Here is an 18607-nt window from a genome sequence, read left to right on the forward strand (position 1 = left end):
TTTTTAAAAAGCAGGGGGGGACACTCAGAGCATGAAGGGCAAAGTACCCAGTTCTCTTGGGTATGGGTGTTTTGTGGGATGTGTTTGTGGAACAGTAGAGTCACCTGCTTTAATGTTTGGTGGCATATAACACCCAGAACCACAGACAAGCAAAGGAGAATCCTCAACCAGTCACACTCAGCTTGCAAAGGTGATACCAGACCAGACTCTGGGCTGCATCCCAAAGACAGAGCCCTGTAAGATTAATGGTGACAGTCTCAGAACAAAACTATTACATCCAGGACAGAGGTGTCCCCATAGCACCTGAGCCAAACCACCACAGAAGAGATTAAACCAGACTGAAAATATCAGCAATCTTGGTGTAATGAGCTAAAAGAGCTTAGGATATCCCAAGGGCAACATGCCAGGGTCACATGACATACTGATTTAAGTTTCAGGGCCTCTGGGATTCGTAAGTGGACCTTTACTGGGGATGAGTGACACCTGCTGTTCAAGGAGTCTTTTTCTCTAGTCTAACCTTCACAGTTACATGACTATTTGAGTTTGTCCTAGGAATAAGCATCCCCAATTAACATGATCAAATTACATCATTCAACAGTCTGCCTCTAAAAAGAGCTTCACGAAGAGAAAGGTACCAGTCTTTAATGTGAATAGGTCCAAAGCTCAGAGCCGTGGGGCTATGTGATTATCCTCACACTTGAGTCTTAGGAGTCTCCTACCTTGCCCCTAGTGGGTCTACTGTTGACTTCTCCACAAAGAAAAGGAGAGACATGGAGAAAGGAAAGAGACAAACACCCATGTACTCTCACATAGCTGTCTTCTCCTGCAACAATTTCTGCAGATTTCTGGAAGTGAGGACTTGTCTATCTAGACCAACCCCTTAGCTCTTTTTGATTAGAACTTCCTAGAGTAATCAAGCTAGAAAACAGGTATCAGGAAGATACACATCCATAGTGGTCTGCAGCCTACCTCAGCTCCAGGGGGCTGACTGTACCTGCCACCTTCAGTCTTTATACCAGAGTGAAGACTACCAGTCTCTGGCTAATGTATACCATAGGCACACAGGAGCTGCTTTCTGACAAAGTGCTGACCCCACAAGGCAAGGAAAAACCGGATAAAAGCCTACCACATCTATCTTCGGTTTGTATCGCTCTTTACTTTGTGCCAGACACTTGATTAACTCAGCAGAGAAGCACATTAATCACTCAGGGAATGCCTATCTAAAAATCCATAATACCTAACCTATCTCATCCTCCCCTTTCCAGGCTGACAGTACAAGGATAAGAGTAACTGAGGCACTTTGCAATCAGTGTCCTGTCCCAGACTCTCTCAAAGGTACCTGAAAGTCTGCAGTTGCTAACCTCAACCTGTAGTCCCCTTGGATTCCAGTAACAACAGAGCCTTGGAGACATGTCATCACAGGGTGAGATCAGTCTTCAGATGGGAGCACTCAGAAGCTAGGGACTGACATGTTCACACAAGCCATGTTTCTTGGAAGCATCCAATAGAACCAAAACTGAGACAATCACCACACATTGACCAGGACAGTGGACTTCATTATGTGCACCTCTTGCCTGCTCCACTCCCCCATGCCTCCCCTGTTTAAATGTAATGCTCAGGTCTGTGCCCTAAAGAGGTGGGGTCACAGAGCCCCTTCCACATTCTTCCCCCTGATGTGGCAACACTTATTGAATCTTCTTCTTATCTCTTCACCATTAGGAGATAACTTATCTGTTTAACTGGCCCACTGGGGCTGAGCGGAGTCTTTCAGGCCCACAGAGACAGGGCTCCCGCTCTGAACCACAGACCTTATCATCCAGCTGTCGGTACAGACTGGTGATCTCCTCGTCATACTTCTCTTTCTCAGCAGAGATACCGTCAACAACAGGCGTGATGTTATCTATGATGGGTGTGTTGTCACAGGGCTCCAGGTTCTTCTGGTCCTTGGCGCTGATCTGTTCATCCTCGGGCACGGCTTCCCCTGAGAAAATACAGCAAGCGGGGTGCTGAGAACTAAAGAGATCAAGCATGCAACCCTCCAGGAAGAAGTCGTCTAAAAATAGTCACTCCCAGTGACAAAGACACAGCAGGCACAATAAAAAGTCCTTGTGTAGAGCTAAAGTCCATTCTTTCTGTTTGGGAAGAAAGGTGTAGCTAATTGACCACTGTGAGACCAAGAATGCACAGCAGAAATGAAATGGCTGCACTGGTCACAGAGTTAATCCAACTGATCCAACCCCAGCACTGCCTGGGAGTTCCTGCATACGTTTTTCCTTTTGTGGAGAAATACACTAGTGCTTACTAGAATCATATTCTCTCTAGTCACCGATTCAAAGGGAAATAGACCTCTGAGGCATCCTAATTACCAATTAATTATGTTACTGTGTCATTAGTAGAAACAGCCAAAGCAAGGAACAGAACAACACTGTTTAACCAGAACGCGGTGGGACTCCACTCCTCCCAATCTCAGACTCTTGGGAGCCAATGGAAGTCAGGGCAGCCTGCACTAAACAAGGACTGTACCAGCCCTGCAAAATCACGAGCTCCACCACCATACTCTCCCCCAGGAAGCCTGAATTAATTGGCTCTGCTGGAGAGTTCAAATAGAATAATTTCTTGTGATGTCAGGTAGCCCCAGTTAAAGAAAAGGCAGCCAATCTAGAATCTACACACCACTTCTCAGCCTGCCGAGCAGGGTCTGCTGGGCCTTCAAAAGAAGCACTCCTCAATTTGACAGGGGAAAAGGCGTGGATCTCGAGCTGACCAAGGGCTGCCCCAACAGTGAAATCACCATGCAAAGACAGAATGCAGGAAACAGATTCTATGGAAACCACACAGCCTGATCCCATCTTTCAGCTTGAATATTTGAAAGCAAACCTCCACCACAGACACTTCTCCACCACAGTGTAGCCAGCAACTTCACTCCAGCCCCTGGGCATCAGAACACCTCAGGCCACACTCGGCTTCTCAGCTCATAATATCAGTTCTGCAAAAATTTTTCAGAAAACTGCCCTGGGCCAAAAGTAGGGAAAAAGAAGAACTGAGAAATATCCTGTTCTTTTGTGAACAGTATATTTCATGCCTCCAGGAACCCACCTGAAGACAGTGCACGGTATCTCAGTAGACAAAAAACACTGGGATGCCCTGGCTTTCAGGCTTGTGTGGAGCTTCTGTGTAAGTAAAGCTAACACCAATGACTTCACTTCTGTATCAGTTCCATTTAAAACAGCAAAGGGAAGCACACCCTAGATAACCCATGATTCACTGCAGGGAAAACAAAGCCCCCCTATGCTCCCTTTTCAAAGGGACTACACACTATGTGTGAGCATTTCTCTGAAATTATTGACCTGAAATAAAACCACATCATGGTGGCCTCTGAGCTGAACCTGAACCAAATCAGTATATTACCCAGCTCCAATCACTGGCTCAAAACGTTCATCGGCAATGTTAGCATGAGGAATGAATTTCATTCAATTAAAGAATCTATATTCTCTACGGCCTGTTAAACCTATGGGCTATCAGAGTAGCAAGATAGATGACGAGATGGATGAATGGACAGATAAGCGGGTGAGCGGGTGGATGAAGATATAGACATAATTTCTAGCCATACGGATAATTCAGAATATGCCCTCAAACAACTCAGGAAATGTACAGCATATATCAGAACCTCTTTTTTCCTCTCTAATTCTGTTCTACTTAAGAATCTGACACTGACACTTTGGCATTTGTGAAAGTCCTACATATAGTTATATTTTGGATTTTTCAGGAATAGTTTGTAAAATTTGAGAAATACAGAAATCCACTATTAATTTAACCTTCTTGCTTCAACAGGCTGAAGGTGAAATTTTTAACTGTACTGATTTGACCCAGAAATCCTCCAAGCATGACGATATTATCCACAGACACTCACTGCAGAGAAAGAGATAAAATCCACGACATTTGGAAAAGATGTACTCCCCACGAGCTTCGGTTCCAAATGGCTGGGCAGGCAATGATATCTGTAGGCTAGATGAACTAAGGGCTGTTTCCCACCCCTGACACACACACACACACACACACACACACACACACACTTTTAAATTCATCTGGGCAAGCAGAGGCCGAAAAACTAACTCCTATGACCTACAATTGACCTGCTCAAATCAAGACACAGATCTGATTCCCCCTAAAGCTGTCTTCTTCTGACACCAGCATTATTGAGGGGTAGATGATGCCCCAGGTTACAGAGGTCCAGAAAGCTGACCCTGCTGCTATGGTCCCCTTGAAAATGATCACTAGACTCTCATAAACATCTCCAGTGCCGCAATGAGCTCCCGAAGCCACGCTGCACATTTTCACAGGTCTAATTAATCACAGGCACGTAGCCTGCTTAGCCTCTTCATTTGCTTTCCATAAAAAAGAAGAAGCAATGCTCCTTTCATCATGGAATTGTCCTGAAGATGCAGGAAGATGGTAGAAGTCAGGAGCACAGCCAGCATCACAGACTGAAGTCTACCTCTGCTCCCCGAGGACTTAGCAACTGCACATGCTTGGCAGTTCTGTTATTTGTACTGACTCTCAATTAATTTTTCTAGAATATTCAAAATACTTTTGTGCCCAAGTGGTCTTTTAAAAGGTAAAGCCCCTGACAGTTATGCAAGTCCATTTCAGGGTTATTTTTATCACTATAAAAACAGTGTTTGGAAGTCACAGCAGCCTTTCTGGTTTCTCATGAGCACTTCTCTGAATCAAAGCATCAACACATCTCCCACAAAGCTACATGTAAACAGCAAGCTCTCGCCAGTTCATGTTCTAAAGGTCAGGCAGGCAGGATTATTTTTTTTTCCAACAGCCATTCAGATGGGGCTGAACAAAGCAGCCACATGCAGATGCAAAAGCAGCACAGCTCCTGCCCAGGGAGGAACCAAAGGGTTTCCAAACACCACTGCCCTTCAAAGGACAGGGGAATGACTTCGAGAAGCAACCCTGGTAACTATGCTGTCCAGCTCACAACGATGTCTAGGGACTGTAAATTCCAAACACCGTGTAAGAGCTGACACCAGGCAATCTGTCTCCATGGCAATCTCACCGTGTTAATGGAGAATATTCCCTGCACTGCAGTGCACTTCACAAGATGATTATGGAATAACTGATTGTAACAGAGAGGAGGGCTGCAAAGCAACCCTGGAGGAATAATGCCCTCAATCAACCAGGGGGAAAGAGAGACCACCAAGTGGAGATTAGCAGTGATTTCTATTTTCTCTCCATTTTATTAAAAGCAGATTTCTTTAAGTCCAGCACACGAGGCTTGTATCTGCTGCCTATAGAAGAGCTTCTAACCTTGGAGAACGTCTGGTTTCCTGCGCTGAAAGGCCTCCTGTCTTTAAATAAGCATCCTGGCATTTACTATTGTCAGCTGTAATTACCTTTAAGGACTAAAACGATCTGTGTTTACACAGGAGCATACCTATACGGCTTGCAGAACCTTCTAATTATAAAACGAAACCCCCCAGAGAGCATAAATAATATTTATTTTAAAAAATGGGAATCTATCGATTTCAATGGATGAGAATGGCAGACTACAAAAAAAAAACCCTCATTAGGTTTATTAGTTAAAAATTCTAAAATGGACTTAATGGATTTATTTGAATCTTTTTTTTTCTTTAGGAATACTATTAGACTGCCAGGAAATCATTAAAATTTCACACATGAAATAGCAACAAGCTAGTAATTCTTTTCCTAAGTTGAGTCCCCAAAGCCTCTGGAGACACAGAGAAGTAATTGCATTTTCTCAGCCACTCCAGGGCAGGAATTTGCAGGTCACTCACAGCTCCAACCAGAAACCACTGTAGATCTGGCAAACGAGGTGTTTTGTTTTAATACCAATTAAACAGGCCTAGTGGCAAACCTAATTCTAAGCAATTTCTGTATCGAAGACACTAAAAAGGAGATCTTTAAGTTGCCAGCTGGGCAGGAACAGCTGGCGACAAGATGTCATTATATAAATGTGAAGTTTAAAAAAAAATCATTCCTTTATGAGACTGCTTTGCATACAAATAGCATCCTTCACCCTCGTTCCTAAAAATATTGTAAGCAGCCTCTGTACCCCCCTAATCCTGTCTACAGCAATTTTCTAATGCACAGGCTAACTAGATCCTGTGGCCTTCTTTACATTCATGACCTTTTGAAGAGGCCACGTGGTTTGCTGAGCAGTCAGTATTTCTATTAGTTTAGCTGTACTCTCAAAGGAAGAAAGAATACATAGCAAATTAGACATCTTGGCTGAAATGCTAATTTCTGTGAGCTCACACCTATGAAGCCTAAGAGTGGACCAGCACCTCCAACAGACTTAATGCTGAAAGAGTAAATCTCAACAAGCATAGAGGTCCCCTCCTGAAATTCCAGCACTGGGCAAGCTAAGGCAGGAGGATCAAAGGTCAAAGCCAGCCTGGGCAACACAGCAAAATCCTGTCTCAAGAAAACCAAACAAAAGAAAGCATTTACTAGCGCGCTACACTCATTTTATACCTAGTTGTCCAACAGGAGAGACCCCACAGACACACCAGACCCTGCTACCCCAACACCTGGATTTTTGGGTCATTTTTTTCTCTGACATGAACCCTTGTAAAAATTTTGTTATAGGGGCCAACAATATGGCTTAGCAGATAAAGATGCCCACTGCCAAGCCTCATCACCTGAGTTCAGTCTCTGGGACAGAAGAAAAGAGTTAAGCCATGAAAAGTTGTCCTCTGACATTCACAAGTAAAATGTGGCATACACACACACACACACACACACGAATAAACACGTGTCATTTTTAAAATGTAAGTTGGGCAGTAATAATAAGCACACAAAGTGGCCATGAATTTGAAGGACAGCAGGGAGGGGATGTGGGAGGGCTTGAAGGGAAGAAGGGAAGAAAGAAATGATGTCATAGAATTATAATCGCAAAACTAAAAAATGTGTTTTAAATTCTAAACTTGGTTTTCTTTTTTTGGTTGGATTTTCCTTCTTTTTCTCCTTTTCTTAGAAATTACATTATTATTCATATATTCATGCCAAAAAATGGAGTCGAAACTAGAAAAAGAATAGTTGTGTTTTCTCTTTCAGGACTCTTTTTGAGGCAGGGTCTCTCTGTGCCCTAGGCTAGCTTTAACTTGGAATCTTCCCACTTCGATCTCTAGAAGATTGGGAGTGCAGGTGTGAGCTATGATGCTGGGACTTGATTTATGTTAAAATTTACATTAAGGTGTTTATTCAGTGTATGTCCATACACATACATATGTGTCGGGGCCTACATGTGGAGTTGGAGCATAATCTACCAAATCAGTTCTTTCCTTTCCCCTCAGGGACTAAACTCAGGCTTTATTTGTCATAAAATCGAAGTATCCTGTCTGTCACAGACTATGCCACACAAAGCATGCTATCCTCACTTCTATCCTGGTCTTCCAAATCTCCAAAATGATGTGGGAAACAAACAATCCTCTGGTTGTTCCCCACTTCAGCCTTGTGTTCAGATACTCTGGATGCTCTGTCTCTTTTATATTCTTCCCAGGTCTTCGCTCCATTTAGGCCGGGCAGGGTCGGTTGCTGCTGCAGCTGCCACTGCTTGCAACCAGAGGACAATAACTGGTTCACTGGAGGATGAAGCCATGGTCATGAGGTGACCCTCCCCATTCCTTCCTTAATATAAAACAGATATGGTCAGGTGGTGGTGGGTCACGCCTTTCATTGCAGCACTCAGCAGGCAGAGGTAGGCAGGGGCAGATCTGAGTTCCAGGCCAGCCTGGTCTACACAGAGAAACATTAACTTGAAGAACCAAAACCAAAGCAAAAGCAAACAAGAAGAGACAGGGTCTCTTAGGTCACTATGCGTGTGTAGAGAGCCAGCATGCCTCAGAAGCAATGGCCAAAAGAATAAGGCTTGCAGAATATATGTTCCAAGTCACGGGCCCAACTGTATGCATGGGCTGCCGTCTTAGTCACTCAGAGCTAGTATGACAAAGTACTACAGGATGGGGTCTTCTGGGCAACAGAACCATTTCTCATAACTCGAAAGCTAGAAGTGGGAGGTCCAAGCAGCAACAGAGACATCTTGTTCTTGGATGGGGTGGGGAGCTCTTCTGGGTTTGCCGATGACATTTCTTTTTATCTTCACCAAATAAGAAGCAGCACAGTTTCATGAAATGACAAAGAAATAGTCACCTCTGTGCCGGCTAGCTTTATGTCACCTTGACACAGGCTAGTGTCAATTCACAGATGGGAACCTCAGTTGAGAAAATGTCTCCATAAAAATGGGCTTCAGGCAAGCCTAAAGGACATTTTCTTAATTACTAATTAATGTGGGAGGGCCCAGCCCATTGTGGGTGGGGCCACTTCTGGGCTGGTGGTCCAGGGTTGTATAAGCGACTTGAGCAAGCCATGGGGAGTAAGCCAGTAATCAGCAACCCTCCATGGCCTCTGCATCAGCTCCTGGCTCCAGGCTCCGGCCCTGTTTGAGGTCCTGCCCTAACTTCCTTCAGTGATGAACTACAATGTGAAAGTGTAAGCCAAATAAAAAAAACCCTTTCTTCCCCATGTTGCTTTTGGTTATAGTGTTTCATCACAGGAGTAGAAATCCTAACTAGGACAACTCCCAAAGAAACCAACACCTAGTACCATCACCTCAGGATCTGTGATTTCCACAAGTATCTTAGAGGGAACACAAACTTACAATGTATAGAATCTATCAAGCTTCTAAGGTTGAAAATTGGTCAAGGTGGAGGTAAGAGGGGTTAGACCTTAGATCAGCCTCTAGATAGAAAACAGGGCATGCCTCTTTCTTTAGTAATGTCTTGTATCACATGTCACCACCAACTGGGTTAGACAAGTGTCCTTATTTATCCATTTATCTGCCTGCACCTGGTGTGTAATTGATTTTTCTCCTGCCTTGCTTTGCCACTGTATTCTCTGTGATGGCAACTGCAGAAAGACCAAGCGTTCACAGGCACATATGTGTGCACACACTTCTTCCTTGCTCTCTCACAGCTGGACTAGAGCAGCGAAGCTTTTAAATTATGAGCACACCATGCAAGGAAAGGAGTGTCTTTCCTATGCACCCATCGTCAGGGCTCTTAGAACGTATTCAGATCCTGACGTGGCAATATCAATACCCAGGGGATACTGAAGTAAATTAAGTAGCTGCCTCCTAGACGTTTAGATCCAACAATGTATTTCATATTTCAAAAGGAACTTGGCAATATCCTGCCATTCCGATATCAATTAGGATAGCTGACACTGTGTCCGACCCAGCTTTCTTCTCCACATGGCTACCACGCCTCAGGACTCAGGTACAAAGAGTCGGGAGTGGTTCAGGATAGCACCACTCACTCTCCCTCACTGTTCTCTTATTTCCTATAGTCTCTCTCCGTCAGTCCATTCTCTCTGCACTTACAAGCCATTGCCTCCAGGAACATCACCTTTAAAATATAAATACTAGCTTGGAAGGCAAGGTTCTCTGCAGAACATCTCCTATCTCAGCTGCTCAGAGGTTACAAGGCCATAGGCTGTTGGAGGGAGTCTGTCAACCTCTACTTCCTCTCTTCCCTCTCCACTCTATCACCTACAGGAGCCTTGCCCCTACCTATGCCTTCAATCACAAAAAAGGTCAGTAATGTTCAAATTTCCCTCTTCCGATTACAAAGACCCTCAGACTACCTTCTCATATGACCCTCCTTTGGATGTTTCTTGGGCACCCAAGGCTTCCTCCTTACCCCACTCCTCCCCAGTCTGGTTCTTTTCCTGTATCTCCAGTCTAAGAGAACGGTTCTGTCTTCCAGCCAACTTAGCCAAGACAAAAACCTCAGAACCACCTTGACACCGTCCTTCCTGCATGGTTAGTCCTCACCAAACCCTGCAAATTTCTCTGTTTTAATATCAATCCAATTCGTTCCCTTCTACCTCCTATCTTTCAATTTAATGGTCTTCTCCTTGCCTCTACCACACCTTCTTCTGCCTACCCCAGTCCTTTCTCCAGCATAACCAAGGGACCTTCAAAAGGTAACCCTTCTTAAGTGTTCTATAGCGGAGTGGCTTCTCATTGCTTGAAGAACAACTCCTATATTTACCTGCCAAGCTCATCTAAGACCACTGCCATCCCAGCCCAGACCCCACACTGGCCTTCCGCTCCCATGCTCAGTTACACGGTCAATTCAGTTCTCTCCACAGGAAGTGGGAGCTCACCTTAAACCTCCTGTCTCACCAGCTGCTCTCTCTATGGTTAGTTCTCTGTATTTCTTACTCAAGGAAGCCCACACTGGCTTCTCAAAGAGGTTAAGTGCCTGCTATAAAATCTCTGGACACACTCTTTCCTTGGTCTTCAGCACAGACGATTACCATACATGTATTGACAGTGACTGCAAGTTCCCTTTACGTTCAAAGCGCGGGTCTCACCCAACTGCCCAGATTCCATGTTAAGCACACAATTATGTACTATAAATTTATTGTAGGTCTATGATATACCAGAAATTATGCTTTACTTTCCACAAATTACGTAGCTTAAAGGTATATGTAGGATGTCACCAAAAGACTCATAAATCATACTTTTTAAAGCTATGCAGTGGGAATGAAATTGGACAGTCAGTTAAAGTGGCATATACAGAAGCCAGCGGGATACAGGACCCCAAAAAGATGCTAGGTATGCAGGAAGTCAGGCAAACAAGACAGGTCAGATTCCCCAAGGTGGCCCTGGATATGTGCTGGAGAACTGGACTGCTGGAGTTAGGCAAGAGATGAGAGACAATTAAAACAAAGTGACTGTCCAACTCACAGAGCTTTCTAAGGCCAGCAAGCCAACCCTTTACCAAAGGGTTCTACTAAGTGACCCAGGCATCCCACAGGGAACTGACCCGAAAGGATTCCAGAACCACCACAAAGCTCCCCACAGCCACCTCCCATTCTGCTTCCCACACACCCCACTCTGCTGCTCCTGCCAAACGGCACGGATCGTCACTCAGCGCAGGTGCTGAGTTATTCAATTATTCTAGCAGCTTTTGAAACGCATGTGCAGCTAGAAACGCTTCTGAAGAGAAGAGAATCCTGTTATTTAGGGTACTAGGTCAGATTTTGATCCTCTCCTGAATTCTTGTTTGCTACGTAATTGCTTCTCAAGTAAATACGGAGCTTGTTGATACCCAATCCTTACTAGCAAGAAGCAGCAACAAATACCATCACCAGCAATCGGCTTCTAGCTCACCACGCAGTTGCAAACAGACCAAGCTACCTCCAGACCAGCTCAGCAATCCCCAGGCTCCCTCCCTCAGGGCACCACAGGCTGCAGTAGCTGCTGAAATACACACACCACAAGGAAGCAAAGGACCTGAGGAACAAATGACTTCTAGCTATTCCCATCCTCTGACACACATCTCCAACCTGCCTTGCTTCCAGATTAAAACAGACTGCTACGGTCTGAACTCCATCATAATGCGAAAGTCACCAAAATAATGTGTCTGCCCGGAATCTGGAAGCCACCCCTCACACCTCCCCCACAACCCACCCACCCGCAGCACGCAAGCTCTAGGAGATATTTTCTCCTACAGAACAAACCAAAGAGACTGAAGAAGGGGGAGAAAAACTAATCATGAAGCAGTCTTGTCAGGGCCCATCTTAGCAAAGGGTTTCTTTCTTCAGCCCACTATGTCTACCTCTGACGAACTTGATGGTGAGGCAGGTCAGAAAAAGCAAGTTCTGGCCAGAGGTGACATTTGCCCACAAGTAAATGACAAGACTGAAGCAAATTCTAGTTTTCATTTAGCCAAAGCAATTTGTATTCAGGGGAGGAGGGGGAACTCAGAAGCTTCCCTGTAAATATGAAGCCAGGATCCCTGGAAGTGAAGGACGGGAACATCTAGACACAGAGCATCAGAACCAGATTCTAGCCAGGCTAGGGAACTGCTCTCTCTCAGGAAAGCACTTGATGCTCAATACAAGGACCTGAGTTCTATCCCAAGAGTATACATAAAATGTCAGGCATGCTGGTATGCACTTGTAACCCCAGAGCTGGGGAGGTGGGGACTGATCCATGGGGCTCACGAGCTAGTCTAACCTAATGGGGAAGCTCCAGGCAAATGAGAAACCCTGTCTCAAAGGAGGTGGACAGTTTTCCTTGGTATAACACACAGGCTATATACTCTAGCCTCCACACATGCTTCTGCACACACACACACACACACCTCCAGATACATGCACGCCCCTGCACACACAGGTACACACAGACATGAACCTCTCCCCACACATGTGCACCCCTCGATCCACACATGCACTTATACACACTTAAAGAGATTGACTGAGCGACTGATTCAGGTCACGTGGCCCACACCACTGCGCACAGGTCCCAGGACGAAATGAACTGGGCATGGTGCCCAGGAATACTAAAACATTAGTAAAACAAAATAGTAAAACACTCATCATCACAGGAACTGGAAACACTTGACTTCCACAGTCACCCCTTTCCCAAGAGTCTCCCAAGATGCCAACCACCACAAGGAGGAGGAAGCATATGCCCCATCTCCTCTCCACTCTGCTCGCTCTCACCGTTCCTCCACCTGTTCAACTCCATCTCCAGATGCTGGATGACGCTCTTCAAGGCCTTGTTCTTCTCTTTCTCTTTTTCATATTTCTTCTTCCATTCTTCTGCCGTTAGTTCCAAGTTCACGGAGACTGTATTCTTGATGGTCTTCGCTCTGGGATTAAAACACAGGGAGTAAATTCTGAGGATAGCCATTAGCCCTTACTGATTTTATATAACCAAGCCTCAGATTCCTTTCACATCCAAAAAGGACTGGAATAGCAAAGACTTCCTGTGGCCTCTACCTATAGCCCTCAAGCCTAGGTCACTGGCAATGCTACTATGGCTTTTAAAAAGGACTTATTTTTAGTATGTGTGTGTATTTCTATGTATGCATGTCTATGTGACCATATGTACAGGTGAGTGTGAGTGGGGTGTGTATACACACACACACACACACACACACACACACACACACACACACACACAGTGTGCGCACATGCCTATACCCTTGGGGACCAGAAGAGGGCACTGGATCCCTGGTGGCTGAAGCTATGGGTGTTTGTGAGCTGTCTGATGTGGATGTGGAGGTCTAAAACTCCGGTCCTGATGACAGAACAAGCACTCTTAACCACTGAGCCATCACTCCAACCTCACACTCTTATTTCTTGAGGCTCCAAAGCCATCCTTTCTTCTTCTCCATCACATTCCATCAGCCTCTCAGTCCAATGGACTTTCATTCAAATTGTGTCTCAGGGTCTCATCATGTCTAACTTCCTCTGTGTCCTCTCAGTGTGTTTTTAGGCCTCGGGTGATAGGCTTACCCCAGCATTCAGCATGTTCCTTTCAGCATCCCAAAGACATCTGCCAGACTAGTCTCCTAAATAGAATTCCCAATCAATTCAATAAACATCTACAAAACATTAGGAACATACCAAAAAGGATGGACAAAGTCTCCCACCTCTTAGAGCTTGGGGTTTCTTATGTCAGTGACACAAACTGAACAACCAGTTACTTCTCTTATTTGCCTTTGGTTTCTAGAACCAAAGTGACAGGCACATGCCAACACATGGCTGTAAGGTAGGTGGACCACGTAAGTGAGACAGGCTGACTAGGGGACACCATGGCTTCCTACGGATCCCCTTAGCAAAGGCAAGCATCAGCATACTGAAGTGAAAGGTTGGTTATTCTGAAATCATCCCACTGTTTAAAAATAGCCAGAAGTTGAGATCTTTAATATTTGTATATCCAAATCAGAATGTCTTTAAAAAAATAATGCATAACAAACGGCTCATGGGTACCATTTAATTTTTCATGGTCTCCTGGGGGCGTGTGGCTTAGAGGTGTGTGCATGACAGACAGTTAATGAAAGGAGAAGCTGGAAAGAAAAAAAATCAGCATCTACATTAGGTGAAATTAAACAGAAGGCTTGGCTCACAGAGGCCTGCACAGAAACAGGTTCAGCCATGTCCAGGAAAAAGCTACTTCCGCATCCATTTGCTCCCTACTTGTTAAGCAGGCAAAGCTCATGTGAAAATACATGGTATTCTGTCTTACTTGCCACTGACATTCTCATTTTAATTTCCAAACAATTACAGGACTGTCGTGTTTGCTGGGACAGCTGATGTGTGATCCAGGTTAATTACTGCTGTCACCAAATGACATTCGGGACATGATTTCTATTTTGGTGCAAGTAATTCAACCATCCTCCCCAGTGCTACAGATGCCATTGCAAAATTAATTCCTAAAGCAGACAACTAAATAACCCAACTGTCGAAAGAGGAGTTAAACAACATCAGTGCTGGACTCACTAAAGAATTAGGATAATTCTCATTTGCTGTACCTTGAGGCTGCTCTCCCTAGAACTGCCTCAATTCTAATTCTTCAATGGCAGTAATTTTATTACTATTTTAAGACTTGGTGCAGTCTGGCTTTCTCACCCCGCCTTCTAGCATCCTCAGGCGGAGTGATGGCTGTGTCTGAGCTGCAAGCACAGGCACGGCTGTGTCCACTGTTATCCACTTAAGTCAGGAAGTAGGGGGAAAAAAAACCTCATAGCTAAGATGCTTGCTGCCACTGAAGGATACACTTTAAGACTACTGATTTTATTGAAGTCATAAATAGTGCCCTGAAGACTCTAAATGGTACCGGAGAGAAAAAGATGGAGCCCCTGTGCTGTCTCTAGGCAGCGTTACTCAGAGGTCCATTCCTCAAGAAAACCTGTCAAGTTTATTGCAGGATAACTTTCTGAGATGCCCAGAAAATTCTTTTTCTTCTACTTCTGTAGTAACCTGGGGCCTGGCAGTGAAGCAATGACCCACTCAACTTGTGCAGTTTGCCGAGTCTAACAAAGGTGTGGAAAGGTGCTGAGAAAGAGGAGACAGTGAAATGCCTACATTAGTAAATATGGTGAAGCCTCAAAAAAAGAAGACAAACTTTACTTGTGGGAACCATGACGGCCCGTGGTCTAGACCAATCCAGCTCAAAATGACCCTGCAGGGAAATACGTACGTACCTTGCACCCATTCCTTCTCCCTGCTACCCATTTCCTTATTGGCCTGACCTGACAGAGGCCAGAGGGAAAGGAACCACTATAGTGATGCAAACAGGGCCCAGAGCTAGGCAGAGAGAGACAACAGAGTCTGAGGAGATGGAATAGAATACAACCCACTCTGGCCTGATGTTCAGGCAAAGGTAGGAAAACACTCTCACGCTGGATCTTTAGAATTTTTTCAGCTCCAAATGGGACTTGAGCAAACCTTGGCATCCAGGGGCCAGGGATGGAGAAATCAGCTAAGAAAAAGAGAGATGTCTCTACCAAAACGGCTCCACAGATTTAAAATCTCTCCTATACTTAAGAGAGAAAGAGACAGCTTTTGTGTATGTACACACATGAATATCAGTACTTAGAAAGCCAGAGTCCTTAAAATGAGTTCATAGTCTGAAACTTGGGCTAGAAGCAGAATAAACAAATGATCCAGGCAGAAACTCATACCACTGCCATCTGATCTATGGGAAGTGCTCCCACCACAGAGCAGGGGCATGGTCCTTTCAATGTGCGGTTAAAAAAAACAAAACTCCACATAAGAATTCTACTCCAGATGCATCATAGGGAAAAATGGTAAAATGTCTAAAAGAAAATACAGAAAATATCCTCAAGACCTTGTGTTAGGTAAAGATTTCTTGAATACAACGTAAAAGAAAAAAAATGACTATAAAATTTAAAACTTCCTTCACTGAAAGTAGGATCTAAAAGGCACATTGTAAAACAGGAGAAGGTACTACAATACCTACAGACAGCAGTTAATTGGAGTAACTTTCGTAATTCAAGAAGGGAAACGCAGGAAAGACTTGAATGGGCAGTTCCTGAAAGATGCGCCAATACACACTGCAAAAAGAATACTAGGATCTCTAGGGGAAGGGAAGTAAGCTGACAAGATGCCTTCCCATGCCCGACAGAAGAGCTAGCCAGTGAGAAAGGGCAGCGACTTTACCTCTGACATTCTACTGTGAGTATGGATTGTTACTATAATTTTAGAAAAGTGGTTTGTAGCATCTGCTATAACTATGTCACACTCTGTGACCCATATCTACTCTTACCAAAGAGTATGTTCACAGGCAACAGATACTGTAATATTATTGACAATAGCCCCAAATGAAAGCAGTCCAAACACCTACCAACAGTACAATGAATACATTCAACAGAATACTATATAACTATAAACACTAAACTGCTACACCCAGCAGTGTGAATCAATTTCCCAGATACAACACCACATAAAAGCAGCTGAATAAAAACAGTACTATGAGATCTTATGTATGTAAGGTTCAAATGCCAATCTCAATCCATGCGGACAGAAGTCAAGATCATGGCTACTCTTGAGCATAGAGCACTGGCTAAGCAGGTGGAAGAGGGAGGCTTCCAAGGCAATCGGAGATGGTTCCGTGTTTGTGTGCATTTGTGAGTGTTTATAACTGTATACATTATGTTATGCTTCTTACTATATGTATGTGATATTAATAAAAATACATTATAGAAATAAACTTAGAAAGTCAACATCTCTTCATCTATATACAATTAATATATATTAATATATAGAAATGTCAAACTCTAACAAATCTAGAGGTGAAGAAGACAGAATGATCAGTCCCTACCTTTTTCTATGCTAACTGCTTTTCCTCCTGTGGCCATCTAGCCATGTGGCATCAGTCTAGGCTACAGAGTGGGATCTCAGTGTGTGTTTACATAACTAAATGGGTTAGTGGGTTAATAATAAGATCTATTTTCAATCAGGTGTGGTAGCACACATCTTTAATCACAGCACTCAGAGGTACAGGCAGGCAAATCTCTGTGAGTTTGAAGCCAGTCTAATCTACTAAGCAAGTTCCAGGACAGTCAGCTCTACACAGAGAAAGCCTATTTCAAATAAACAAAAGAAAAAAGTATTTATTTTATGAGTATGAATGTTTACCCCCATCTATATATGCATGTATGTGTGTATGTGCACATGTGTGTGTACAACATGCATGCCTGGTGCCCAAGGAGACCAGAAGAGAGCTTTGGATCCCCTGGAATTGGAGAGACAAGATGGCTGAGTCACTATATAGGTGCTAGGAACCAAATCTGGATCCTCTGCAAGAGGATCTGAGTCATATCTCCAGCCAGCACTAGGCTCTGACTTGGTTTTCACCTGTGTTTTGTTTTGGGTTTGATTTTTACTTATTGGCTTTTGAATTTTTTCATACACCATATTTTCATCATTCTTCCCCTCCTCCAACTCCTCCTAGATCCTTCCTACCTCCCCGCCCACGTAACTTCACGTTCTTTGTCCCTCAAGGTCAGGAGAGCTCAACTCTACACGAAGAACGAAAGGCAACTAAGGATTGCTGAGAATAGAAAGAACAATCTTCTCCAGGGAAGAGCACACCATTTGGTTATCCAATCCCAAGTGCTCAGCCCTGAAACCATAAATACGAGTAACATTACACGGACTGAGTAGGTTATATTTAGAATACACATAACAATTAATGAGTATATATACATATATATTTAACATATAAATATATGTAACAACAGTCAATGAAAAAAAGAGGCCATGAGAACAAGGAGGAGTATATTGGAGGGTTTCTGGATCTTTTGTTTTTCCTCACATATTTAATGCCTAGATTCATGCTAAAGACCATTATACATACTTAGACATGATAAGTCAACATGGATCCTGGTGCCATTACTCAGATATGTGTCTTTATTGTCCAGCTTAGCTTCCAAAAGAATTTCAGTTAGTTCACAACCACGCATGAACTCAGTAAGACAGCAGGAACTGAAAAAGGCTCTTAAGGCCAATTTTATAATTTTGTCTGAAGTCTAACAGTCACACATTGCTTAAAAATAGGGTTTCTTCAGAAATTCATCAGGAAGCATTGTACCCACCTCGCAGCAGAGTGTGATAATCTAACTATGATGGATTAGACACCACTAGTGTGATGTAGTCTCCCATGATGCTTTGTGGTTATGCAAACAGCATGGCAAGAGCAGCAAAGTCCAGTCATACAGGGTGGGGACACTGTCTCTGACACAGGTGACCTTTGGAGCTGTATTCTAGCTATTTACTACTGAAACTGTGAGACCCTGTGATTAACCCTACTGTGTGCTGACACATTTGCATATTTACAGCTGGAACTCTACCCAGCACTGAGCAAAATCTTAGTCCACGGCTCCTAAGGAGAAGAGTCCTTGTTCAATCTTGTTTCAGTGCTGACAGACAGAAGATCCACTTGGCAAGCGGTAACTACTGTGTGGATGCCATTACCATGGTGTCTGTTTTACAGCTTTTCTTGTGTGGCCTTGCTGCAGAGGTTCAAATACCACTTCAGCAGTGTGTCATCTGAGTATTAGATCTTTTTTCCCTCCATGGAGGGAATGAAGCTGGTTTTTTCCTTTTATTTTTTTGTTTTGATTTTTAAAGACCCTGAAGCTAACACCTTGGGGTATAAAGTTGCAGGTGCAGCCAACAGTGATCAGAGGACCAGCATATCTTCTTCCATTGGAGGCAAACACTGATGTGGTTATATTAGAAGCATCTG

The 18607-nt window shown here is 43.9% G+C and overlaps 1 protein-coding gene across 1 annotated transcript in view; it reads right to left on the reverse strand.

The window, feature by feature from the left end:
- Kif5c (kinesin family member 5C) overlaps positions 1 to 18607 on the reverse strand; it is a 153369-nt gene that overhangs the window by 51922 nt on the left and 82840 nt on the right. The window contains exons 11-12 of the mRNA XM_028769180.1: positions 12550 to 12698; positions 1809 to 1981 (exon numbers count right to left, since the gene is read on the reverse strand). Of these exons, the coding sequence (XP_028625013.1) occupies positions 1809 to 1981; positions 12550 to 12698 (322 nt within the window). The remainder of the gene's footprint in view (positions 1 to 1808; positions 1982 to 12549; positions 12699 to 18607) is intronic.

This window comes from Grammomys surdaster, unplaced genomic scaffold (genome assembly GCF_004785775.1).
Source record: "Grammomys surdaster isolate TR1022 unplaced genomic scaffold, NIH_TR_1.0 191, whole genome shotgun sequence".
NCBI classification, from domain to species: Eukaryota; Metazoa; Chordata; class Mammalia; order Rodentia; family Muridae; genus Grammomys; species Grammomys surdaster.